This window comes from Dama dama, chromosome 5 (assembly GCF_033118175.1).
Source record: "Dama dama isolate Ldn47 chromosome 5, ASM3311817v1, whole genome shotgun sequence".
NCBI lineage: Eukaryota > Metazoa > Chordata > Mammalia > Artiodactyla > Cervidae > Dama > Dama dama.
The window spans coordinates 116,358,197-116,385,860 of NC_083685.1; the positions used below are offsets into that span (position 1 = coordinate 116,358,197).

Here is a 27,664-nt window from a genome sequence, read left to right on the forward strand (position 1 = left end):
ATTCCCAAATCTATGCCACAAGCTAAGGATGTCACTTGAGCCTTGAACTGGTTTATCTAAATGCCTCCTGACACCTCTTTCCCCTAGAAAACCCTCAGGCACCATAAACTCGGTCTGTCCAAAGCACATACCAGGGTTGAAATCCTGGGATCACTGTTTCATTTGTTCTCTGCATCATCTTGGCCCCATTACTGGGTTCTCAGTTTCCTTAACTGTCAGTCAGGTATAAAAAATAATCCAGCACCCCGAGCAGCCCCCTATAACTTAGCAGCCCCCTGTAGCAGCCCCCACTGTAACTTGCAGAGAACAGCATTGAAAGCCAACCTCTGTAGACTATTCTGTATTTACAAGACTACTTTGTGTAAGACACACTTTACCATATATTGTATATTTAGCAGTTATATAGGTGGTATGTCCCCAGGTAACTTTTGCCTGGAGAGAATAACCATGTGTTAGTAAGTGAGTCTGTAGCAGGAAGCACTGATCTACATTTCTTCTCTAAAGTCCCAGAGAGTAGTGAAGAGGAGATAAAACTTTCAAGCTTTTGATGAGTTTCAGGTTGTTGCCTTCAGCCAGGGTCAGCTTCTTCATGAGTCACGGGGCACAGTCTCCTTTGCAGTGCAGTGACTTGGGCCCATCAGCTTTTAGGGGCTTTTGAAAGCATTTTTAATTTTGGTTTATTTTAAAACCAGAAGAGGGGAATTCCCTGGTGGCCCAGTGGTCAGGACTCTGAGCTTTTACTGCTGAGGGCCAAGGTTTGATACCTGATCAGGGGACTAAGATCCCACAAGCCCACAAGCTGCACCATGCAGCCAAAGATTATGTTTTTTAAAAAAATAAAAAAAAACAAAACCAGAAAGAAAAAATGAATAGTATAATAATGAACATATGATAATGAAGGCAGCCTCGATTACGTTTGTTTTTATACCAATCAGTTCAGTTCAGTTCAGTCGCTCAGTCATATCCAACTCTTTACGACCCCATGGACTGCAGGATGCCAGGCCTCCCTGTCCATCACCAACTCCAGGAGTTCACCGAAACTCATGTCCATTGAGTCAGTGATGCCATCCAACCATCTCATCCTCTGTTGTCCCCTTCTCCTCCTGCCTTCAATCTTTCCCAGCAACAGAGTCTTTTCAAATGAGTCAGGTCTGATTTCCTTTCGGATGGACTGGTTGGATCTCCTTGCAGACCAAGGGACTCTGAAGAGTCTTCTCCAACACCACAGTTCAAACCATCAATTCTTCAACGCTCAGCTTTCTTAATAGTCCAACTCTCACATCCATACATGACCATTGCAAAAACCATACCTTTGACTAGACAGACCTTTGTTGACAAAATAATGTCTCTGCTTTTTATTTATTTATTTTTGTCTCTGCTTTTTAATATGCTGTCTAGGTTGGTCATAACTTTTCTTAGGACTGACTGGTTTGACCTCCATGCTGTCCAAGGGACTCTCAAGAGTCTTCTCCAGCACCACAATTCAAAAGCATCAATTCTTCAGCTCTGCCATGGGCAATGTTGAGACCCAGAGTAAGGGTGTAGCAGCCAGAGGCAAGAACCTGGAGAAACAAAAGCCCTGAGGTGGGGAATTTTAGGCATTTAAAGAGCTAAAGGGAGGTGGGGATAGGGTCACCAGAAAGAATGGTGGAGGAAGTTAGAAAGAGGACTAAGCCACCAAGGGCCTTGTAAACCCTGCTGAGTTAGGATGTTTTCTTATTACATGGAGAAAGGTGTGGGAGAGTTTTAGGAGAGGGAGTGATCTGACCTGAATTACAATTTTAAAAGATTAGTGTTTAGCTCTGCTGAAAAATATGCTGTGGGAGGGTGGGGCAATCAGAAGGAGCAGTCTGGAGGCTCCCGGGTGATGCAGGCAGCTAAGGGGGTACTAAACGTCAGAGGTGGCTAGAAAGATGGAGGGATGGGGGTTCAGAGGGGACCTAGTGGTTGGGGGGCTGCTGAGGGAGGAGTGGAATCAGGACAGATGATAGATGAGGTGAGGGTTGTTGTTGTTGGTCATGAGCTCAGTCGTGTCCCATTCTTTGCGACCCCATAGACTGCAGGATGCCAGGCCTCCCTGGCCTTCTCCATCTCCCGGAGCTTGCTTAAACCCATGTCCTTTGAGTCAGTGATGCCATCCAACAGTCTCATCTGTCACCCTCTTCTCCTTCTTTCAATCTTTCCCAGCATCAGGGTCTTTTCTAATGAATCAGCTCTTCACATTAGGTGACCAAAGTATTGGAGCTTCAGCATCAGCCCTTCTAATGAATATTCAGGATTGATTTCCTTTAGGATTGACTAGTTTGATCTCCTTGCAGTCCAAGGGACTCTCAAGAGCCTTCTCTAACACCACAGTTCAAAAGCATCAATTCTTAGGCAGGATAGAGGCGCTCAGCTTTTTTTATGGTCCAACTCTCACATCCATACATGACTAGTGGAAAAACCATGGCTTTGACTATACAGACCTTTGTTGGCAGAGTAATGTTTCTGCTTTTTAATAAGCTATCTAGGTTTGTCATAGCTTTTCTTCCAAGGAGCAGTAAGAGTCTTTTAATTTCATGGCTGCAGTCACCATCTGCAGTGATTTTGGGACTCAAGAAAATAAAATCTGTCACTGTTTCCATTGTTTCTTCATCTATTTGTCATAAAGTGATGGGACCGGATGCCATGATCTTACTTTTTTGAATGTCGAGTTTTAAACCAGCTTTTTCACTCTCCCCTTTCACTTTCATCAAGAGGTGCTTTAGTTCCTCTTCGCTTTTTACCATAGAGGTGGTGTCATCTGCATATCTGATATTTCTCCTGGCAATCTTGATTCCAGCTTGTGCTTCATCCAGCGTGGCATTTCTCGTGGTATACTCTGCATATAAGTTAAATAAACACCTTGAGCAGAGGTGAGGGGGTTGCTGTTATTGAATGAGAAAGAAGACCTCTTTAAGACCTCTATTTGGATGTGTTAAGTTGGTGTGTTGATGCCATGTCACAGGGGAGATGCTGAGAAGAAAGTAGAGGCTTTCTTCCTGGGGCTTCCCTGGACCTGGTGGCTCAGGTGGCAAAGAATCTTCCTGCAATGCAGGAGACCTGGTTTTGATCCCTGGGTTGGGATGATTTCCTGAAGAAGAAAATGACAACCCACTCCAGTGTTCTTGCCTGGGAAATCCCATGGATAGAGAAAGTTGGTGGGCTACAGTCCATGGGGTCGCAAAGAGTCAGACCCAACTGAGCTACTAACATACATACATGGGGCTGGATTCGGGGGATATCAAGCTTCAATGCTGGAAGTATGGGTGGCATCAGCATGCAGCTGGTATTAAAGCCGCCAGCCTAGATGAGACCACCTGGGAACTGAAGAGGAAGGGCCCAGAACAATGACCTGGGTTCCCCCAACATTCATAGGACTGGTGGAAGGGAAGGATCAAGGAAGGAGGGGGCAAACTGAATGTGTGGTGAGGCAGAAGCCCAGCAGAGACTGCTGTGAGTGACCCCCGGCCAATGCCAGAGAAAGTCTTTTAGGTTTGGTGAAGAAGTCACCCTGACTGTAGGCAGTCTGAGTGGAGTGGTGGAAATGGAAGTTAAATTTGGGCGGGCCTGTTCCTTACCTGATCTGGATTAAAAAGTAGCTATGGAGGACCTTTGGGTGTCAAATGAGGAAATATGAAATGGACTTTGTATTAGATTATTGTGTCAGCATTCAATGTCTTGGATGTGATAATGGTCTGCAGTTATGATACAGGAGGGAAGAGGGCAGGGCACAACCTTTAGAAGAATGATGTAACCATTGAGGATACAACAAAAACTAATTAGAGCTGATTAGGCCCAAGATGGTGGGAGATTCGACTTCCAGTGGACCTTGAGCCTTGGTATGTTGTTGTTCAGTCTCTCAGTCATGTCCAGGTTTTGGTACCTCCAGGAGAGCTCATGCAGGTCCGTGTTCCCAGTACATTTGTCATCAGTCTCCTTGTCCCCACAATGAGCCCCGATTGCCCTCCACACACACACTCACAACCCCTGCGCTCCCCCCACCCAGGAGACCCTCTATGACCCGAAGTTTTTGAAGAGCTGAATGATCCAAGTAGCAGGTCATTTTCCCTCAAATAATCTCTTTGATTTTGGATATGAAGTTCAGCCACAGTGGGAGTCACATGACTAGACACTATCTGACCATCAGAATTTGGGATCTCAACAAGGAAAACCGCCCCTTTGAGACTTACCTGGTTCACAACAGTAAGCTGTGCTCTGGCTTGGAAAACGACTGCATTTTTGAGTTGAGTGTGTGTGCAATGGGTCAGACAGTCTCATCACAACAGCTACTACAACAACTTGAGAATATTTGACTGAAACACCAACCGCGATGTTACACTTAAGGCCTCAAGGGAAAACAGCAAACCCCAAGCTATCCTAAAAAACAAGCCTGGGAGGCAAGCAGGGAAAAAGACATCAGTGTCAACTTTAGTAAAAAGTTCTGGACTTTAGTAAAAAAGGATCTTGCTTACAGCTCAGCATCCTTCAGAAAATATTGTAGCAGTGACAAATAACCTATATGTATTCCAGTTATTACTTAATAATCTCATATACTGAGTACTAGTTAAACATGTTCCTAAATGTTTCTTTGGATGTTCATTTGATGGATCAGCCTTATCTTCCCTCTGCTGGAAACAATTGGGAAAGAATTCCGCGGAGTTCAACTTTTCCAAATCCCCAGCTCTAAGAAACTTTGTCAAATCCAACAGGTTCTGGGACATTTCTGTTTAGAATTGAGAACTGTCAGCTAACAGTAATTATTCCATAGCTGACTTGAATTTCTGATGCTTTTATTGCCCCATTTTCTCTGGTGGATCCAGTGTTTTGTTTCTAGGTGTCTGCAGAGATAAAAATGAGATCATACTGTTTAAAGAGAAAAAAATATGTGTTTTTTTGAATTAAGCAATTGGAAAATTTCAACTAAAAATTTCAACTAAAAATAAATACCCATTTACTATCAAAAAAAAAAAAAAGAGTGAACAGCAGGTGAAGAGGAAGTGGAAACAGCCAAGTTGTCAAGGAGAGTTGTCCAGGTAATAGTACCTGTAGAGGACAGTGAGGTCAAGAGAGGGTTTTACACCAAAACGTTTGAAATGAGAGCCAACATAGTTATTGACAGGAATACCCCAGTGGAAAGGGAGAAATTGACGGTATAAGAAGGGGGTGGAAGGTTCTGGGTAAAGTCCTTGGGAAGGCAGGTGGGTGGCCCCAAGCTTGGAGGGGACACTGTGCTGAGGTGCTGTGCCAGGCCCTGGGGTCAGTGGCGGGGGGCATCCTTTTCTGCAGGAAATAGGGTCTGAGGCTCTCAGCTGACAAGAATTAGGAGGGGCAAGTAGTTGTTTCAAGATGATTGGGGCACAGAGCCAAGAAAAAAATGGACGCGTTTGTTGTTTTGTGTCCAAGATCTGAAGGGAGATTATTCATCAGCTTAGCGAAAGGGCCAACAGAGGAGAGCGGTTAAGTCCATACACCTCTGCTACTCAGTTTTTCTATCTGTAACATGAGGGGAACTGAACCAGGGGCTCTCAAAGGATGCTGCAAACTCCTGTTCATACAAGGTCCCTTATGACCCCTGATGGGCTGCTTTTACTGAGTAGCGTGTGTTTGGCTGGTTTAAGGATTCAAGATGGTTAGTAAAAATTGGACACTTGCCTAAGAGGTTTCTAATTGAGGGTAAAAGCCAAGAGGTAAGAGAGACACTTGAAGACTACTTAAGGCTTGAGGGCACCCCGGGGGAACAAGGGGGTGGCCCAGAGGTCACTGGGGCTCTGAGATGCCTTGACAACGTGTGGGTAAACGCAGTACGAGGTCCCTTGGAGAGTAAATTCTGCTGTCTCCAGGCTCTCACGGAAGCTGGCATCGCACAGCGTGAAATGAAACAGCACATTAATGTGATTAACACTGAATAAACCTCCGTGTGTGAGCAAATATAGCATGAAGTGGGTTTAGGAATTTTAAAATACCTATTATTAAAGACAGCCTGCAGGGCTGCAGTGGCATCCGATGACAAGCCAGAGGCTGCTACCCGCATCTAACGTTCCCATGGTCCTTTCCTTCGGCAAAGTGCATTTGCAAGCTTCTGTGCCAGGCTCTTCCCTGATCCTCCCAGGAGGTTATCACCACTACCCATTTTATAGATGAAGAAACTAAACACATTGTCAGCAGTAGGTCTTTCAGACCGTGGAAAGTAGAGACCATGGAGATCATCATCAGCTCCCCCGTGGCTGGCAGATCTTTGGGAAGGGAAGGAGCCTCCAGCCCCTGAGAGCCGGCCCAGCAAACTGAGTTCTGTGCTAGGACCTGCACGTCTGGCTGGCGGCTGAGCATCAGGCCGTGGGCTGCAAGCCTTGCGCAGATGGTCTCACTTAGTCCTGATGACAACCCTTGGCAGTGGGTATTATTAACCCCAAGAGGAAACTGAGGGCAGACAGGTTAAATAACTTGCCAAAGGTCACCCGGCAGAATTAGGGTTCAAGTTCAGATTTGCCTGAACTGAAGTTAGTGCTCTGGACTGCCAAACTGCCAAGCTGCCTTCCAGGAGGGCACAGTGTGGACTTCAGGAATTCTCGAGGCCCCTGTGCTGGAGAGTGGTCAGCACAGAGCTGAGCTCGGGTAATAGGATAGCGCCAATGTCAGTGACTATTGACTGAGGGGCTGACAGTCTGAACGGTTGTACGAGTAGAGATATCTTGTGGGGTCTTCCTCTTCCAATTGATGACTTCCCCAAAGCTTATGAATGCTTAATCTAATCAAGGGAAAAAGGCATCAGAGAATCGCAAAGCCTTTCCTTTATTAACTGTCAAGTCCAATCTGTAAGCTGTTTACGTGCCAAGGTCAGAGATCAGACTTTAGCTGCTTGCCTTTCATTCATCTGGCAAAGCCCGGAACATAAAGTTTATTGATGCAAATCTGATTGGCAGGCAGGGGTAACGAGGTGGCCAGGACAGGGAATATCTGAAGGAGTCCTAAGCCACTCGGGTCAGTCCTGCTCCCCAGTGGTGCTAACTCCACAGGCTCCAGATGACTGGCCGTAGCTCAGAGCTTTCCACACCACAGTCTAGATGAGCAGCACACATCTGGACCGTGGGCAGAGTTCACAGAGCCAGGCAAGATGGGGAGGGAAGGAGTCCTTTCTGCCTGTCTGTTAGTTTGGAAAGGAGATAGTGAAGCATGGTCTTGAAACCACACAGATCCAAGGAATTCCTGTGTCAGCCTCCACTGGAGAGGCCTGGGAATTGGGAAGAGGGAGGCACTGTTACACCTGAAGCGTTTGGCCAGCCCTGGACTAAGTGGCTCCCTGTCTCTGGCAAGTTCCTGATGGGGCCTCCTCTGTGCCCATCAGCAAGGGGAGGTGGGGGAGCACACAGGAGTCCATGCCTGACTCTCTACGTGCAGTGTCCTCAGGATAAAGACCAGGAGGAAGGCCCTAAGTTCCAGAAGAGGGTACTGGACCCAGGGATTGGTGCTCATGCCACTCAAGATGGGGAGCGGTCTCAAATATCATTTGTTCTTTTAAAAATATATTTATTCGCTTATTTATTTAGCTGTGTGGGGTCTTAGCTGTGGCACATGGAATCCTTCATTGTGATGTGTCAACTTCTCTTTAGTTGATGCGCTCTGGTTCAGTAGTTGCAGTGAGGACTTAGTTGCCCCCAGGCATGTTAGTTCACTGACCAGAGACCAAACATTCATCTCCTGCATTCTTAACCACTGGATCATGGAGTGAAAGTGAAAGTAAAGTTGCTCAGTTGTGTCCAACCCTTTGCAACCCCGTGGACTGTAGCCCACCAGACTCCAATGAGATTTTCCAGGCAAGAATACTGGAGTGGTTTGCCATTTCCTTCTCCAGGGGATCTTCTCAACTCAGGGATCGAACCCAAGTCTCCCGCATTGCAGGCAGACTTTACTGTCTGAGCTACCAGGGAAGTTGGATCATGGAAGGAGTCCCTCAAATATTACTCATTTTTATCAGGACCAAACTGAATTTTGCATCATCTGAGAAAAAGCCCTGACCACAGGTCATTTTAAAAGATTTCTTAATCTCTACAATTCAGTAATAGTGGTTTTCCACAGCAGTCAGCTGTCTGGATTTAACCTCCCAACACTTACACATCACAAAGCAAAAAAATAACAAAATTAAACAAACCAAATCCCCAGGCCTCGTTTTATTTCCAGTCTGGGTTCAAGGTCTAGTCTGAGCAGCGAATGCCTCCTCTCCTGGTCTGTTTCTGGACAGGCAAGGGGGCAAAGTCCCTCTTCCTCTTCTCCATGACAGGGCCAGGCCTGGGTTGTACAAAGCTCCAGAGAGAAGTGCCCACCGAGGAGCAGGGCTGGGCCAGGGCTCCAGTGGCCATGACCTCTCTTGAGTCCTGTCAGTGAAATGATGAGCAATTGCTACCATCGGGCACTGGGATAGGAAGATGATTAACACAGGATCCCAGAGACCCACACACAAACCACTAACCATAGTAAAAACCAATAAACGCTCTCTTTGTAGTAGGAATAAAATGTCCCAGGTGCACAGAGGAAGAAGGGAGAGGGAGAAACTTCGGTGTTTCTCAAAGTGGTTCCCAGACCAGCAACCTCAGTGTCACCCAGAAGTTGTTAGAAATGCAAATAAAAGCCCCAGCCCAGACCCACAGAGTCAGAAATGCTAGAGGCAGGGTCCAGCAAGGTGTGTTGCAAGATACCCCCTAGGTGATCCTGGTGTGAGCTGCAATTGGAGAGTCATGCAGGGGCTGGCAAACTGCCTATTTTTGCAAATACAGTTTAACTGAAACATGGCCACAGTCGTTCATTCTGGGTCATCAGTGACCACCTTCCTGCCGTGCTGGCAGGGTGAGACTTGCGACAGAGACAACGAGGGCTGCGAAGCCTAAGGGCCTCTGGCAGCCACGCTTCAGTCAGCTCAGTGCTGGGACCCAGCTCTAGTTTGAGGACTTCCTGAAAACACTAAACAGTCTATTTTAAGTGTGAGGAATATATATTAGTCACCACAGTTAGAAAGGTAGGTTTTTAAAAAATCAAATGAGGAAGAGAAGAAATCATAATTTTAGGGAAGCCCCCGGTTAGACTCCCTGTCCCACTCAGTGCTGTGCTGGATGCTTTAGGAAGCCTAACTACCGCTCTAAGATGGGCATCATTTCCCCCTCCCTTTAAAGCATTTTTATTTATTTATTTTTCGCTATGCTGAGTCTTTATTGCAGTGCATGGACTTCTCATTGCAGTGGCTTCTCTTGTCGCAGAGCACAGGCTCCAGGGCACGCAGGCTTCGATTGTTGTAGTACGTGGGCTCAGCAGTTGTGGTGCCTGGGCTCTAGAGCAAAGGCTCAGTAGCTGTGGTACACAGGCTCAGTTGCTCCGCGGCATGTGGAATCTTCCCTGATCGGAGGTCAAACCCATTTCTAAGGCATTGGCAGTGGATTCTTTTCCACTGAGCCACCTGGGATGTCCCATCATATCCCCTTTAATGGATGAAAAAGGGGAGCTGGGACGGTGAAGTAAACAGCTCAAACTCATGGAGCCCAGGGGAGGAGAGCTGGGACTGGCCCCTGGATCAGCTTAGCTCTCAGGTCAGGCTCTCTGCCTCACACCTACCACCTCTCTCTTCTCAGTTATAAGATGGAAACTCCCTCAGTGGGCAGTGGGGGCCCCCTCACGGGAACATGTTAACGTAGCAGGCACAACTTTCATAGTTTCTCCAGTGGAGGAGATGAGCCGCCAGGGGCTGGAGAACTAGACCCAGGGTTACTTCCTGGGGTTCCAGTCCTGTGGGGAGCACAGCGAGGGGAGGCCAGGGGCTGTAGAGGCCACAAGTCTCACCTGTCCCAGCCGAGCAGGGCAGGTGAGACCATTCAAGCGCTGAATGAGTGCCAGGTGGGAGGCAGCCTCTGGGCAGTGCGACCACCGAAGGCCTTCCAGCGCTGCCCCTGCCCCACAGACCAATCCGCAGGTCCTTCTGTCCAGCTCCTGCATCATCAGGGTGGGGGTGTGTATAAAGGGCGCCCCAGGGAAGGACCTGGTAACTGAGGTAAGTCTTGTATCTGTGAGAAGAGAAGAGAACCTATCAGGGTATTTCCTGCTCTGATAGAGGAGTGGAGTGGATCAGCTGGTCAGTGAGATGCCAAGTCCCTAATCAGATTGGGGAACCTGTTACGATGTGATGTCCTCACTGGTGACTGAAAGAGCAAAAGTAAAATCTTGCCCTGCTACCACAGAAGAAATGTGGGAGCTAAAACACCAGCATCTGGGAGGCTCAAACAGTGACCAAGCAAGCCTGTCCCCCGCCCACACACACACTGTCTATTTTGGTTTCCAAACATTTTGTTAGAATAGGAAAGCAAAAAACATTCTTGACAAACAAAAGAGCTTGGTATGTCAGGCAAAGGTGATGAAGGCAAGCATTTTGAGAAGATTAGTGACCAACTGCTTTCTCTAATCAAATCAGTATGGTTCAGTTATTTTATTTTATTTTTTTTTACTGTCATTTATTTTTTATTTATTTATTTTTTTAAATTTTTTTATTAGTTGGAGGCTAATTACTTCACATGGTTCAGTTATTTTAAACAAGCATCATCAGAGTGTCTTCAGCATGCCAGGCACTACACTAATCTATCTGTTTCTTTTAAAGTAGCATTTTTTCATATCTTTTCTCTATTATGTATTGCATTAAGATCAGAGGTATTTACGTATTCTTTTTCTTTTGGGGGGGGCCTCAATGAGCCACTTGTTGGATCTTATTTACCTGATCAGAGATCGAACCTGGGCCCTCAGCAGTGAAAGTGCGGAGTCCTAACCACTGTACCACCAGGGAATTCCCCACACTAATCTTTCTGAACCTTGGTTACCTCATCCCATCCTCACATCAATTCTGAGGGGCAGGTCATGTGAGCAGCCCCATTTTATGGGGTGAGGGAGGGATTCAGGCAGGACACTTGGCTGACCCTCACTAGCACGCATGGTAGAGCCGAGTTCTGAACCCAGGGCTTGTGACTCTGCATCTTGTATTCCTTTGACAGCATCACATTTACTCTGCAAGTAAAAACTAAATCTGGACAGAGCACAGGAGACCGGGAAAAGACAGGACCCAGAGACTGTGGATGGCTTCACACTGAGATAGCATTTATTCAGGCACTGGTTCTCGGAGCTGATGGAACCACACTCCCACTCATCGATTGATAAGGGCTACTGGGCCACTGTGTAAATAGGCATTGTCACAACAGGCCATGTGCCGGGCCAGCTGTACCAAAACCCTGCTTCTTTGTTGCCTAAACTATTGTTTCAGGGGAAAGTTGCCTCGAAAGAATAATTTCATTTTGCATTTACAAATGGCACTTTTTTTTTCCTTCAAATTTCAGAAGACTTTAGAGAGTTAACTGATTTAATCCTTAGATCAAGCCTGGGAGGAGAACAGGTGTTAGTTCCCAGTTTGATAGAGGAGGAAGTTGAAGTAATTTTCCAAAAGTCTTACGCTAATGAATACTAAAGTAGAGTTTTTAAATGTGAGGCCTCACCAGGATACCTGCAAAACCAGAGAACACCACTTGGGAGACTCCATAATGATGGAGGAAATCAACTACCAATGTACTAGAAGCTGCAGGGTTGGCTAAAAATGGGTGATCCAAATTTCTAAGGAAATGTAAGCCTAAATATAAATTGTAAGCCTATATATAAACTGTGGTTTCAGGAGAGGTGAGTCCAAGAGAAAGAAGTCAAGAAAGCAGGGTTTTGATGTAATTTCATGAGAGGGGACAGACCTAGCATCCTGTCCTTTTAGAAGACACCCTATTTCAAGGAATTGAGAACAGCAGTTGTCTTCAGCTGGCATCCAGGGTTGTGTACTGCTCTCAGCGTTTTGATGACTTGCTTTGGGAACTGGATTAATTCTGGGGCCGGGGGACCTGAAGACCTGAGAACCAGATTCTGGGTGATGATGAGTTTGATAAGAGTCTTGCCTAAGTGACTAACCAACTGCCCAAGTCTACACTTCCAGAGCAGGCGGAAACTAGCAGCCAGGTAGCAAAGTTGTGGAATACAATAAATATGGGTAAAAAGCAAGAAACCAGAACAAGGTGACAGGAACTTAAGTGTTAGCTGAAGCAAACTCGAGGAGCAAGTGGAACCTGGAGTTGGACAGGAGGGGCAGAACCGAGCGCCCTGGCCCAGCCATACGCTGCAGAGCAGGGGGCAGAGGGCACAGACCCTGGAGGCAGACCAGCTTTCAGAGAATTCTCTCACCTCCTCTCCACTTCCTCCTCCTCCTCTGTATGGTGGGGCTCCCTCAAGGTGGAAAGGATTAAAAGTGATCATGAACATGCTCTCATTCCAGTGCCTGCCCCATAAATGCTCAATAAGTGCTTTTTGCTATAATCCCTGCCCTTTGAGATCAAGCATTAAACACAGGCTCAAGACACTGAAACTGACTGCAACATAAAAGCGCCTGTTTTACCGAAACCTTGGTGAGACTGTGGCCTATGCACATGCCAGCTCAGCAGCAGGCATCTTCTCATCCTGTCACAAAAGGCCCATAAGGCCCAGAGTGATGCTGCAGCTCTGCCTGACAAGTGGTCCTGCTGCCAACACGCCAGTTCTGGCCTGGGGCCATTTTCACTCACTGTTCTCTCTGCCTGAAAGGCTCTTCCCCCAGACGGTGACAAGGTTTACACTTTCATTTCATTTAGGCCCCTGCTCAGACGTCCAGTGATCAGAGAACAGCCGTCCCTGACCTACCTCTCTCTGTGACGTAGCATTTCCGCCACCACTGGGGTCCAGCCCGTGGTCCTCGTCCCTGATCCCTATTTCTCCTGGCACTCTGTGCCTCTGATGTACAATTTTGCATTATTGTCCATTTCTCTCAGTGGCATGCACCTTAGGGTGAGGATTTAGTTTTGGGCTTTTTAAAAATTTGTGTTTTTTTCTTCTTCCAGTTTTATTGAGATACAGCTGACATACAGCACTATACGCTTAAGATATACAGCATGATGACTTAGGTACATCACTGAAGTGACCATCACAGTCAGTTTAATAAATAGCCATCATCTCATATAAACAGAAAATTAAAGAAATAGGAAAAAAAAAGTTCCTTTCCTTGTGATGAGATAGTCTTTCTTTTCAAACTGTCCTTCTCACTTCTTTCTACTGAAAAACCTAGCCTGGAGGTTTTTCTCTCTCTATCATGGAAAGGCAGTTACTGGCCAGCTCTGTATCACTATCACACAGACGCAGAAGATAATGCACAGTCCATGCAATGTAATGTGGCCACACCTCCTAGGTGTCTGGTGGAAAGTGTTCCAGGTGGATAGAGGGAAAGGGCAAAGGCCTTGAGGTGGGAGCAGGCTGGTGAGGCTGGAGTGGAAGTGCTGGGGATAAGGGTGTAAGAGAGGATGATTCCAGGGTTTTTGAAGTAATGAAAGAATGGAATTGACATTTGGTAATATGAGTTAAATGGGCTTCTCTGGTATCTCAGTGGTAAAGAACCCACCTGCAATGTAGGAGACATGAATCTGATCTCTGAGTCAGGAAGATCCCCTGGAGAAGGAAATAGCAACCCACTCCAGCATTCTTGCCTGGGAAATCCCATGGACAGAAGAGACTGTCAGGTTACATATTCCCTGGCATCACAAAGAGTTGGACACGACTTGTCGACTAAACAATTGTATGAATTAGGTAGGGAGACAGTCAGGTTTTGCCTGTAAGTTTTATGATGATTTCAGGTTGGAAGCACCTGGCAGGGATCCAGCAGTAACCCAGGTGCTTTATATATATTATCTCCATAGCGCAGATAAGGAGATTGAGGCTCCAGAAGTCAGGTGTCCTTGGGTCTCAGAAGACCTTTTACATACTTCTCACGTATGTAGAAGTGTTGAGATTTGAATCCAAGCTGCTTTTCCAAGGGTTTGTCACTGAAGAAGGAGCTGAGAAAGGATTTGCCTGAAGGTGGAAAAGTCAATACTGTTGTGGATAAGGTGAGCTCAGACCCCCTTTCCAAACACTGGAACACCAGGACACAGAGGTTCCTTCTGTAGCTGGACTGGTAAGCTTAGGGCCAATAAGAGGAAGCACCACATCACAAGAGCGTTCGGCTGCAATCCCTTTGGCCTCAGCCAGGTGGAGAGCAAATCTATTTCCATGTCTGTTCGGCTGTCACATGATGCCAAAACAATAGAATGAAATGTGGAAGTTTCGATTGGGATTATTATCATGGGTTACACTCCAGTTTTCTTCATATTTTAAAAGATTTGCTCAGTGTACATACAAAGTCTTCACATAAGGCATTTATTACTAATGTAACTGATGCGCCTTTGAGGGCCTTGACCTGCCCAGCGTGGCCTGCAGACCCGCAGCAGCACCTGAGGACTGAGAGGAAAGTAGACCCTTAGGTCCCGCCCCAGACACACTTTAGGAAGATGCCTGAGGGATTCGTGATGTGAACGTGTTCGTCACTCAGTCGTGTCCAACTCTTTGTGACCCAGTGGACTGTAGCCCACCAGGCTCCTCTGTCCGTGGAAGTCTCCAGGCTAGAATACTGGAGAGGATAGCCATTCCCTTCTCCAGGGACTCTTCCCAGGTCTTCCCCGGGTCTCCTGCATTGCAGGCAGATTATTTACTGTCTGCGCCATCAGGGAAGCCCAGAGGGATACATCTGCTCCGTCTAATCTGAGAAGCCCTGGCCTAGAGCAGGAGTTGACAAACTTTTTCTGTAGAGGACCAGATAGTAAATGTTTTAGGTTTTGCCTGCCTGTCACTACTACTTAGTTCTGCCATTTGTAGCGCAAATTCAGCCACAGATAGTATGTAAGGAAATTAGTGTGGCTGTGGGTTTTATTTATTTTACTTCTTGATGTGGACCATTTTTAAGGTCTTTATTGAATTTGTTACAATATTGCTTCTGCTTTATGTTTTAGTTTTTTGGTGGGATCTTACTTCCCCGACCAGCTATTGAACCTGTACCCCCTGCATTGGAAAGCAAAGTCCTAACTACTGGACCGCCAGGGAAGTCCCAGTGTGACTGTGTTCTAAATGAAACTTTATTTATGGACACCAAATTAGATTTTATATCATTTCCCAGTCGTGAAATACTATTCTTCTTTTGATTTTCTTTCAACCATTAAAAAGAAATGGACAAAGGTCCACATAATCAAAGTGACGATGTTTCCAGTAGTCATGTACAAATGTGAGACTTGGACCATAAAGAAGGCTAAGTGTTGAAGAATTGATGCTTTCAAACTGTGGTCCTGGAGAAGACTGAAAGTCCCTTGGACTGAAAGGAAATCAAACCAGTCGATCCTAAAGGAAATCATCCCTGAATATTCATTGGAAGGACTGATGCTGAAGCTGAAGCTCCAATACTTTGGCCACCTGATGCAAAGAGCCAATTCGTTGGAAAAGACCCTGATGAGGGAAAGATTGAGAAGAGGGTGACAGAGGATGAGATGGTTGGATGGCATCACCATCACCAACTCAATGGACATGAGTTTGAGCAAATTCTGTGAGACAGTGAAGGACAAGGAAGCCTGGCATGCTGCAGACTTAGCCACTGAACAACAGTTAAAAAAGAAAACCCAACCCTCCCCCCCACCAAAAAAAAAAAACCAACAAAAAAAACCACCCACTTCATTCTTGTCATTCAGAGGCCATACAAAAACCACACACATCTTCTGATTCACCTTTCTGGGCCGACTATGCCCAAGTCTCCTGCCACTAACTGAGTGATCTCCTTCTTTCTTCTCTGTGGGCTCAGGGCTGAGGTCCCCTTTCCCTCCCAACCTGTGTCAGTGTGTCTGAAGTTTGCTTACTTAAGCCTAATACGAAAGGTCAATGGAAGGAAGATTGATAAAATACACTTTGCTAGTGTCCACAGATGCAGGGTGTTTGCTGTTGTTTTCTATCTTGAGGTTTTCTGAGAAAAACTAAAATGGAGGATTCAGTAGCTCAGTGGAGGGGGCTTGTTACATTTAAGGGGCTTGTTACACTTAAGTGGGCACTCATTCTTGTTGCAGTTGCTGAGAAGGAGGAACACACAATGCAGGGAAGACAAGAATTAAAAAGTAACATTTGCAGAGGGAGTTGAAGGAAGAAATTAGAGAAGGGAGGTGCTCTCTAGGAGAATAAGAACATTGTTCCAGCATCACTGGGCTGTGGGGAAGACAGCATGACTTGATAAATAAACTGTGTCAAGGAGACTTGCCCAGGAAGAGCTTCTGAAGCAAGTTGGGCAGAAGGAGGGTATGGAAACCAGAGATAGGGGAGAGACTGGCCGAGAGTCCTGTGAAGGCTGAGACATGAGACATGAATTTCTTTCATCCATAGAGCACTTGCCTGGCCGCCAGGTGCTTTTCCATTTTGTTAGAAATGGGGAGTCTGGAGGAAATAGCACTGACCAAATGTCTGCTGCATGTCAGGTGCAGTTAGAAGGCATTTCCCATCACTATTTCAACTTTATTTTTTAAAAATATTTTTCTTATTTATTTGGCTGCGCTGGGTCTCAGTTGTGGCATGTGGGATCTAGTTCCCTGACCAGGGATCAAACCTGGGCCCCCTACATTGGTATGCATTGGTAGTACAGAGTCTCAGTCACTGGACCACCAGGCTAGTCCCACTATTTCAATTTTCATTAAAGCCACTATGGGATTAGATGTGCAGGCCACAGTTTTCAGATGAAGCTGAGATGTGAAGAGATGGGGTTTGAACCTAGTTCTGTGCGACCACCACTACCCTGACGTTCTACATGGCCCTGCCCACCAGAATTTCTGGTGGAAATACCACCTTCACAAAATCCCTTATTTCTTCACACCATTAGAAACCCTCAAGGGTAGGGGAAGAACATAAACAGACCAGGTGACTTTTATATTTTGTCTACTGGGCCCTCCCCTCCCGCCAACAAACGTATTTCTTTCTTTAAAGAGACATTTTTCCTGTTATCAAGTCCTTTTTCTGTTATAAAGAAAATAGCTCCACGAACAACTCAGTACATTGGCAGCCTGATTTCTGAAGTTACACTGTGTGCTGCCAAAACAATCTAATGACAAAGGTAAGTATCCTTGAGAGAAACATGAGGTTTGAGGACTGTTTATTGAGGGATTATTCTGTCAGGCATACACATCATCTAATTTTGTCCTCCAACAGCCCTGTGAGGTGTGTATTTTTTTTTTTCCTTCCAATTTTCTCTCCCCTCTTCTATGGAGTCGATTCAGTTAGAACCAAATAGTTGTATTTTTCAATAATTGTGTGCATGCTCAGCTGTGTCCAACTCTTTGTAAAGACCACATGGACTATGATTGATTGGTCAGGCTCCCCTGGCCATGGAATTTTCCAGGCAAGAATACTGGAGTCAGTTGCCATTTCCTCCTCCAGGGCTTGTGAAGTTTTAACACCATTTGATGGGTAAAGAAACTGAGGCTTAGAGAAGTTAAATATCTTGCCTAAGGCAACACAGCTGGTAAGAGGCAGGGCCGAGATGAAAACCAGGGCCCTGGACCAAGAGTTTGTCCTCTTAGCCATCATATTGCAGGCTCTTTTTAGAAAAGGTGCACGTGAAGGTCCCCCGCTTGGTAAAACATACCATGATCTTTTTGCTGAAGATGGTGGGTATTATGAAGCATTTAAGAAGACTGTGGACATTCATTAGTATGGTACCAGTGAAAGGGCAAAGAAGGGCTAAAACTAGTTTTCTCCAGTGTCTTTCTCAAAGTATCTCCCATGAGTATCAGAAACCACCAACCAACCAAAAAAATACCAGGGTGATGGTTCGAAAAATTAAATTAGAAACCAGTGGATACCCCAATCCCCCTCCTGGAGATTGTCTTGTGTATATTATACAGTTTAGGTTATAAGAAGTACTGAAATAAAGGATTCCACTTAACTTTAACCTAGAGTCCTGAGGACCAATGTACATCCACTCCCTTTAAAGCATTTAACCTGTTGAGACCTGCAGAGCACAGCTTGGGGAACGCCAGCTCCCTTGTCCCTTCTGTGACTACGAACATGGACCTGGAGGACTTGTCATATGCTACCCTGAAGGCAGGATCAGTGGGAACATCTAGATGAACCCATGTTGGAGCCTTCTGATAGCAACTGGGCTTTTGCATGGGGAGTGTCAGCATTTGCCAGCCTTTGACAAGCTGAGTTTCACAAAGTTGCTCTGTGAGCCAACACACTTTAAACAAGTGGGTTCATGAACCCAAGGTTAAATTACATCGTGAGACCCATTGGACAACAAAATCATCCATCTGTTGTTTCTTTTCTCTGATCGTTAGTATTTGATATTTTCACTTATATGCTTATGTGTGTTACTTGTTCAGTCTTGTCCAACTCTTTGTGACCCCAGGGACTGTAGCCCACCAGGTTCCTCTGTCCATGGAATTTTCCAGGCAAGGATACTGGAGTGGGTTGCCATTTCCTTCTCCAGGGGATCTTCCCTACCCAGGGATTGAACCCAGGTCTCCCGCATTGCAGGCAGATGTTTTAGCATCTGAGCTACTAGGGAAGCCTAGTAGTTTATATGCTTATAAACAGAAGCATATAAGAGGGTATCAGAGGATGAGATGGCTGGATGGCATCACTGATGCAATGGACATGAATGTGGGCAAACCTAATGGAGATGGTAAGTGACAGACTTGGCATGCTATAGTCCATGGGGTCGCAAAGAGTTGGACAGGAATGGGCAATTGAACAACAAACAGAAGCACACCATTTTTGTGGTAAGCAAATTCAAGAAATTCCTATGAGCAATTCCTCTTGGGATGAGTGTTAGATGTGGAGTGGGCTGTGAACAGACCTATGATAGTGTCAGTTTTCTGACATGCAGGGAAAAACACACTAGGCAAAGTGAAACAAAATCTCATCTTTTCCTGAATTTCAATGACTAGTTTTATTTTTATTTTTTCATAGTTACCTCAAAAAATGGAATCATAACCCTTTAGACCTGGAAAGGACTCTGGGAATCCTCTGGTCCAAACTCCTTCACAGATGAGGTTGGCGAAACTTGAAAGGTTAGGTGACAGGCCCAAGCAGTTTGTCTGTGGAGGAGCTGGCCGGAGCTCAGCTCCAACTCTGTCCAGTGTTCTTTCTCTTAAACTCTTCTCTTTTGAGATGTTCCAGTGTCATTTTAAGAAGTTACTTTCTTGATCATTCACTGTAAGGACAGAACTTGTCTCATGTGCTTTTCTTTTTTGAGTTGTAGAGGAACATACTCTTGGTTCTCCTGCTCCCTTGATAGTCCCTTTTTCCTACCCTCTGCCTGGAACTTGCTCTCCCCCTCCCCTTCAAACACTGTTATCTATCAAAATATGTATGTGCAAGGCCCAACCTGGCTGGGATTTGAAGCAAGGTGACTCTTGGCTGAATGGATTTTTTTCTACAGTGCTTGAATGTGCCCAAGAGTTTGGAAGGCTGGACAACTAACAATAAGTAAACTGCCATCCTTTGCCCTTTCAGCAGGTCTATGTTCCGTGAATACAGGAAGAACTAAGAGTAAGGAAGAAAGAAAGGCAGAACCATCACCTGAAGTACTTGCCTACCCCCTCTTGCTCATTTTCCCCAGGCCACTCGTTTGTCACACATCTTCAGACATCTGATCAAGGAAGCATCAGAGGAAAATAAAAAGTTGGGTATCTGTGTAGAAGTCAGTGTCCTGGCTCAGATGTCGGTGGAGAATGTGATTTTTTTCTCTGGTGCTGGGCGATCAGAAAGGAAGCCTTCTGTGTAGGAAGCCGCCTAGCTGAAAGAGCTACTGCACCCTTGCCTATTTCCCATTCCTCGGTAGACACTGAGGGGCAGGCCTGTTTTCCCCATTCTAGCACTTATTCTTAGAGCCCCCTAAGTACCCAGGAGAGCCTTGTTTTTAATCAAAGGTTGAAATGGAACCTCCCCCAGGGCGCACCGAGACAGTCCCTTTGGGGCAGCGCCCCCCGCCCCTTCCGAAGGGCAGCACTGTGGTGGGGGTGGGGGCTCAGCCTTGATCCCAGAGCACCTCTTGACCCTAAAGACGCCCTGCCAACCAGGTACGTGGAGGTGAAGCTCTGTCCGCTTTCCACGGCGCAAACGTGGATTTGGGGAGCGGGACGGTGGGTTCGGAAAGTGGCGGGGCGTGGGAGCTAGCCAACACGAGGGGACACAGCCAACTCACTAACTGGGCGTCTCCGGGGAAGTTCGGGCGGGGTTCGTCGGCTCTCGGCTTTCTTCCTCTAAAATCCATCCTGGGCAGAGCAACCCGACTTCTCACCCAAACTCGTGGAGATCAGGGATTAGGCGGGCGCGGGGTCCGGCGAGGCGGATCCGGGAAGCGCCCGGCCCAGGCAGCGAGGCCCCTCCAGCGTTGGTCCGCGACCCAGGGCGCCGGCCCAACCGCTAGGCTGGGGCCGGTCCCGCGGGGCGGGGGCCGATTTTACGAAGACGGCTGCGGGGGCTCCGGGACTCCAACCCAGCCGGGTCAGACCTCCCCTCGCGTCGCGGTGCGTCCGTCGGCGCCGCCCGTCAGCCCGCCCTCAGCCGCCCGGCGAGGCGGCGGCCTCCTTCGCCGGCGCGGGGTCCCCTGGTTAACCCCTGCCCGGCAGGCCGGCCGCTGATTGGAGGAGGCGGGGCGCCGGGGCAGTGGGGACCCCCCCACCTTCCTCGTCCCCTCCCCCTCCTCCCCCACTGTCGGCACTTCCCCCACCCCCCCAGGACCCCCCCCTGCCTCCCAACCGTGCAAATCTCGCGAGGAAACACGCGGTTTCACTAGTGTGTTTACACCGATCACTACTAATCCGGACCGAACCGATCCGGATTAAGGGGCCGGAGGCGGGTCCTGGGCTCCAGCGGTTCCGACCCCCCCGCCTTCCGCGCCGCACCCGAGTGGCCCCTAGCCGAGCGGGCCCCCACCTCCCGGCCGGGCCTGGGCCCTTCTGCGCCTCCCTTGGCCTTTGTCCGGCGCCAGGAGACCGGTCCCGCGCCCCCCGCGGCCGCCCGGGCCCGGGCCCGCGTCAGGCGCCTGGCTCTGTACGCGAGCCCGGGGATCTGCGGCCTCCGAGGCCCCCCTCCCCCGCCCGCCCTCTCGTGGTGCCCGGCGCCGGCGGCGGCTGCCGGGGCGGGGGGTTGCGGCGCTCAGGAGAGGCCCCGGCTCCGCCCCGGGCCTGCCCAGGGGGAGAGCAGAGCGGTCCGCAGCCGGGTCGGGTCGGGGCCCCTCCCGGGAGGAGCGTGGAGCGGCGGCGGCGGCAGCGGCAGCGGCGGCGGCAGGTGAGAGGCTGAGCCCCGGGCGGGGGAGGGCGCCGGGCCTGAGGTATTAACCGTCCGGGCGACCCCCTCGGCTGAGGAGGCTGCGGCCCGGGCCCACCCGGGGGCCGGCGCCGGGCCGCAGCTCCCCGGCGCTGAGGCGGGAGGGGCTTCCCGAGGGTTGCGGGTCGCCGAGAGGCCGGGTCGAAGATGGGAGAGGCCCAGGCGGCCCCGGCCTGGGAGTGGGGCTTGGGGCCGGCGGGGAGAGGGGGGCACCCGGGCAGCTGGAGGCCCCGGCAGCCTCCTGGGCGCCCCCGAGAGCTGGCCCGCCCTCCCTCCGTGACAGGTGGGCCTAGAGTTGGGGAAAGTTTGGAGCCGGCGGGAGACGAGGGGCGTCGGGACCAGGCCCCATCGGTCCTGCTTTCCGGCTGTGGGCTACAGGGAGGATCCCAGTCCAAGGCCCCGCTGGAATGAGACTGAGTGGATCTTTCCTTAACATGAGTTGACATTAAATGGAATAACCGCTGGGGCGTCATTTTCCGGGCCAGGCCTGGGGATGGAGGTTTAGGAAACGTGCCGAGAGACCCTGGGGCTTGAAGGGAGGCTGCAACCTCTGCCATTCAGGCCTCGATTAGGGCAGGGCGAGACTGGAGAAAGGCCACTTAGGGAAACACTCTCTCAATCTCTCTTTTTTCCTTTTTCTCTTTTCTTTTCTAAGATGCCTTTCTACCCTCCTGAGAATTTCCTAATTCCCTCTCTAACCTGCACTTGTCTGTGTGGGTGAAACTTTAATTTGCCACCCTTTCATTCCTCTTTGCCCCAGGCTCTCAATCCAGGAAGGGAAATGAAACTGGAGGCTTTGTAGGGGTTGTTACTGAAAATTGTGGAGTTGTTAGATTGCAGAGGGGCATGTTTAATTCATGTTTTCAGTGAACTTTTAAATCATGCCAATCATTCCAATAGCTATTTAGTAATATATTCAAAGGGGTTGTAGGTAATGGTGTATGTACCTTTTCTACTTTTAATATTTGGACGGTTTCCAATGCGTTCTGCAAGAGTTGATTTCTTGCAAACGATGGAGGTATTTGCTGAGAGTAGCCTGTGCATTAATTGGTCGTGGAAGGAGTTTAAAAATGGTGTCCTCTTGCCCCTCCCTGCTTGGAAGGAGTGCTAAAAGCAGATGTCTAGAGCAACCTACTGCTCCAGGGAGTGGCAGAGAAAGATTTTATAAAGGGGTGGTTATGGAGCCATACTAATTTCCTGAGTGGATGCAGGTTGATGGTTTTACCATGGGTTTTCTATTAAAATGAAGTAATTAATTCCTTTTTTCATGCTCCTCAGAGAAAGGAGGCATAATATAATAGCGTTAAGTTATTAGTAGCTTCTGATTCATGCTGTATTATTTTGAAGTTATTATTAATGATTCATATTTTTAGTTTAAGAACTAGTTCCTGTGTGTTTGGGAAGGGAAATACCCTTCAGTATTTACCTAAATCCAAAGGTTGATAGAAGAAATTTTCTTTTTTTGTAAGCTAGGCTTTGCTCAGCTTTTACAGAGATTATATGAAAGGTTTGAGGGTTTTGTTGTCTGTTAAAGTCAATCAGAACTAGTTAAGAATAAGTGACCCTCAGAAGAAGACTTTTGAGCCACTTTGTAACTTTAAATGTATTACTATTTGATATAGCGCCTTGTGGTTTATTACTTATATGCTATATTTGTTTGAGGTTTATCTGTATGTGAATATTCTGTGAAATAGTTACTATGCATTTTGTTGTATCCAAGAATTGGTTCTTCATGTTTTAGCTTTTACGGTCTCACAACCTACTTTTTCTTTTTCAGTAGAAATGATGGAAGAATTGCATAGCCTGGACCCCCGACGGCAGGAATTATTAGAGGCCAGGTTTACTGGAGTTGGTGTTAGTAAGGTGAGTAAAATGATGATAATGAACACTGCTCATAGCCAACTTTAAACACATTTAAAAGCAAAGAGCAAACTGGATGGATCATACAGATACATTGAAGGAAGAAGATCTGGCTCACAGTTCCAGTGAACTTTTAAATCCCATCAGTTGTTGCACTCATTTAACAATACGCTTGAAGGTACTCTGTGTGGAAATATATACTTCTTTTTACCCTCTAATGTGGGAGAGGTTTCCCATGGGTCTATTGCAAGGATACTAACAGGATGTGTCTCGATTCTATGCCACGTTTTGTCAAAACTCCTCAGCCACTCTGACAGAAACTGCTAATGAAAAGGTATTGGCATAGCTTCATTACGCTGGGCTTTTTGTATGGTTACGTGTAGAGTTTTAAAAAACGTGCCCCTGCTGTGTCACCTCTTCAGATCTGCAGGTCAGCAGATTCCTCATGACTGTACCCCAGACTCCTTTTCCTTTCCTCCTATTTTCCCTTCTTGTTCACTGTTTTTGTTCCAGTAGCATAAGATCAGGCCCTATTCATGGGCAGTGTTATGGCTTCCTGTGCATCTTTATGAAACTGCTGCCTCACCCCTCTACTCTGATCGGAGGGCTTTAGAACAAAGTATAAAACCTACTTATGATTTTAGTACAATATGTAAGATATATTTGTGATGTTTTATTTAAAATCTTCACCAATCCAAGATGTTGTTTACTTGGACCTGAGACTAGAGAATTTTTGGTCTTTGACTTCTTCCTGTACTTTCCAAGAAATATTACTTCTCATGACAACTTGGGTCTTAGTCTCATGCTTTGGTCAGTAGCTTCTTAAAGGAGAAGGTGTTTGTCAAAGTTTAGTTAGAAAAACTGCTTTGATGAGTGTCGTAATTTTGGTGGGCTGGAATAACTTGATAGTCTTTGTTTATTCAACAGATACTGAATACCTGCTGCATACTAGGTACTGTGCAGGATGTTAGGGATGACACCTCAGTACAGTGCTTCCAAGCCCTTTCTGTATAGAGGAGACGTGGTATAGATAGAGGATAACTGGGATGGGAGCTGTATTAGACCTGTGGTGAGGTACTATAGGAACACAGGATTTGTTACACATTTTGTAATTCTTGGTTTCTTGGCCTCTTTAATTTAAGTAACTGACTTTTGTGGCACTTTAGCGCAACTGTGCTCCTGACTGTTGTTACATGTTAGTTGCATGTCTGAATTCTCTGATCTAGGTGAAGTAGCTTCAGCTGTACTTGAATAGTATATTTGAGTGTTAAATTGATCTCCGATTCAGTTGATTGCCTAATAATGACTTTTGCTGGTAATTCAGTAAGTCTTGTATCCAAATCTGTCTGTTTAAATGCTCATCCACTTTGTAAGAGTAAGTTTGTATTCAAATTGTATATGGTTTCAACTAATTGGGCTTTGTTAGAATGCTTTTCTTTCCTTCTGATTTTAGGTTCCTGGTAGCTGTATCCAAGTATACTTTCCATGGGGTAGAGCATAAGTTATGGGAATGAGTAACATTGTGAATTCTGCTGCCCAGGCCCAGCTAAAATCATGTAACTGAGGTGTCAAAAAAAAAACTTAATCTGTTCAATAGGAGTTCTGCTTTAATACATAGAAAGAAGTTCATTTTTATCCAAATGTTTTTGTATCATTAATTGTATGTTATTTTGAAGTTTCCAGTCATGATAAGTATATTGATGATAATAAGTCTGTTATTCTTGTACCACTAGGAGAGTTTTTACCCATAGCAAAGAAACTTGTGTTGGGGGGGGGGGGGAGCAAGTAATTATCCTGTAGTTTTGTGTAGTTAGGAAGAGAAAAAAGAAAATCTCCATTTTGTAGGACTTCTTATGCCTGCAAGCCATTGTTTCTCTCAGGCCGCTTATTTGAAATAGGAGCGGGGAGGGGACCATGGTACTGGGAAAAAAGGTGCTTTTGGATAGACGCTTCCTTCTAGCCTGGAACTCCTCATTATGGGTCATCATTTCTCAGTGAGGATGTCGCCGTGTTGATGACAGCTTTCAGTTTTGCAGAGATCATGAGTGCTCTCAGCCCTTGAAAGTGGGAGAGCAGAGTGGCTCTCCTGTGACAGTGCCACCTAGCGGGGCTGGTGCAGCCGCGTGGCTGTCTCTTGAGTTTCTCCTGACTATTCATAACATTTTCAGTACTTTTTGATGTCCATAGAAGGAAGAAAGTTGGTGCCACTGTGGATTCTTTCCTAGTGGACAGGATGTTTTAAGTAGCTGCAGTCTTTGAACTTCCTGGTGATTGTAGATCTTCTGTCATGTTGCCTTGAGTGTTTTGCACCTGCAAATTAGATATACAAAACTTAGGCTAGAAGAAAATGGCCATGCTGCCACATTTATTGCTTGCAGTATTTAAGTTGCTCTTTGCTTATATTTAGGTTATTTGCAAATTAAAATTTTTCTTTCACATTGCATTTATGCACATTAATTTTATATTTAATATTTAATTTATAATAACTGGTAAACCAGAACATTTGTTCTGCACTTTGGCATGTGCCATGTGGTTTTGTTTAAGAGACTGATGTTTTCTGTCATCAGTGAGTGGGTAATAGAGGGAAGGAACCCGACGTGCACTGTGAAGCTGTAATGACTTTCCTCCTCTACTCTAGCTGCCACTTTTTAGGACGACCTGTAACCGTTCTCTTAGCATTTTTGAGATGATAAGTTAATTGGGTTATGAACCTACTTCTTCATGTCTTATTGACTTGGCATGTGAGCGCTGCTTCTTTTTTTTTTTTTTAAGATCTCTTCCTTTAAGTACTATATAATCCACTTCCAGTAATGTGAAACTGACTGTACCTTGTATTTGTATGTTTTCAATGAGAACTTAGCGCAGTTTATATTCCCTACTCTCTCCCCTTTTGATGAGATACAGCTAGTCTCATCTCTGCGATTCTGGAGACTGTAAAGTAGGTGGAATTCTACCCTTACTACATGTACTATTTATCTGTACCTAGTTGAATTTTAATGCTAATGCAGTAACAAATACTTCCATAGTATTTTCTGTGTGCCAGATACTGTCCCAAGTATGAAAAAAAGCAATAAGTGAATTTAGATCTTTCATAACAAGGATACTAGTCTTAATAAACATTCCTTCTCTTTTTATAAGACATGCTAACTGATGCCCACTGCATTACTCCCACCAGTTGATTTATAGACTTACCAAGGACCACTTTATGACAACTTGCCCTTGTGTTATAATTATATGGCTCAATACAAAATTGTGATAACCATTGACATAAAATGAAACAATTGTTAATTCTGTGAAAACTAAGTTATCTACCTTGGAAAGACTGAATATAAAATGAGGCAATAAGGAGATAACTATAAAAATTTATTAAAAGATTTTTTTTTTATCCTAGAAGAATTCTTCATTTAGATACTTGGCAAGTATCTTAAAAGTGCTTGCTTCACTTTTAAAGAAATCGAAACTGGAAATAGTAGATGATGCATTATGGGTGTGGTTTGTGTAAGACAGTGTGAAACTACAGTCAGTAGATCTGTAACTCAGTAGGCCTATATCAAAATATTGGCAATAGAATAAGAGTTTCTATACTTTTAAGTTCAAAGAAAACATTTTTTTTTTTTTTAAGATTCCTCACTATAACTTACTTTTTTGATTAGTGTTCTTGGTTTCAGTTGTATTGAATAAAAAGTGTGTTGATGGTGTTGAAAAGAAGAGCAAAATGAGAACCATGAAAAGTGGGACTCCCTCTTTTGGCACAATAAGAAACTCATTTCCTATCTTTTAAAAATTTGTGAGTGATACATGATCATTCTAAATGATCACATGTGACTTCCGAAAAGATCTTGAACCAGCTGATACCTTTCTCCTGTCATGTAGTAAATTGTATCAATTAGAACGTATCAGTTATGGATACCTAGTGTTAGCTATTTCACATGCTAGTGCAGGAAATTGTTAAAAATATGTTTAGGTGTTTACATTTAGTACATAGTTAGATGGTCAGTAAGCATAAATGCTGAAAAACAGTCTACATTTATACCAGTTTTAAGAGTAACTATTCTTAAATTTATTATTATGTTTGCCTTTATGTTCTCTTCTTTTCATTTACAAATCTTCCTCGACTTATGTCCTGATAAACCCATTGTAAGTTGAAAATATCAGAAGTTGAAAATACATTTAACACACCTAACCTATCATAGCTTAGCCTAGCCTACCTTAAACATGCCCAGAACACTTACGTTAACCTCTGGGTGGGCAAACTCATCTAACACAGAGCCTGTTTTATAATAAAGTATTGAATATCTCATTTATTGAATTTTGTTCCAAAAGTGAAAAGCAGAATGATTGGGTACAGAACGGTTGAAAATGTGTTGGTTCTCTTACCCTCATGATGGCATGGCTGACCGGTAGCTGTGCTGCCCTCACCACTGGGCAGCGTGAGAGGATTGTGTCACATATGACTAGCCCAGGAAAAGATCAACATTCAAGATTTGAAGTATAGTTCCCACTGCATGTGTATCATTTTTGTACCATCATA

General features: G+C 45.9%; 2 protein-coding genes, 1 long non-coding RNA gene and 1 pseudogene across 3 annotated transcripts in view; 3 read left to right on the forward strand and 1 right to left on the reverse strand.

The window, feature by feature from the left end:
- The window catches only part of METTL2A (methyltransferase 2A, tRNA N3-cytidine), a 38,928-nt gene extending 19,297 nt beyond the window's left edge, over positions 1-19,631 (forward strand). The window contains exon 9 of the mRNA XM_061144307.1: positions 19,456-19,631. Within this exon, the coding sequence (XP_061000290.1) occupies positions 19,456-19,595 (140 nt within the window). The 3' untranslated portion in view covers positions 19,596-19,631. The remainder of the gene's footprint in view (positions 1-19,455) is intronic.
- On the forward strand, positions 1,724-4,599 carry LOC133057963 (serine/threonine-protein phosphatase 2A 55 kDa regulatory subunit B beta isoform-like; annotated as a pseudogene).
- On the reverse strand, positions 18,865-20,512 carry LOC133057608 (uncharacterized). Its single transcript, XR_009693054.1, has 2 exons — positions 20,147-20,512; positions 18,865-19,153 (listed from the first exon to the last, which is right to left on the reverse strand). It is a non-coding gene; the product is annotated as an uncharacterized LOC133057608 (long non-coding RNA).
- Positions 20,513-21,064: 552 nt separating this feature from the next.
- Positions 21,065-27,664, forward strand: part of TLK2 (tousled like kinase 2) — a 121,691-nt gene continuing 115,091 nt past the window's right edge. Inside the window, exons 1-2 of the mRNA XM_061144310.1 lie at positions 21,065-21,234; positions 23,051-23,136. Coding sequence (XP_061000293.1) covers positions 23,056-23,136 — 81 coding nt within the window. The 5' untranslated portion in view covers positions 21,065-21,234; positions 23,051-23,055. The remainder of the gene's footprint in view (positions 21,235-23,050; positions 23,137-27,664) is intronic.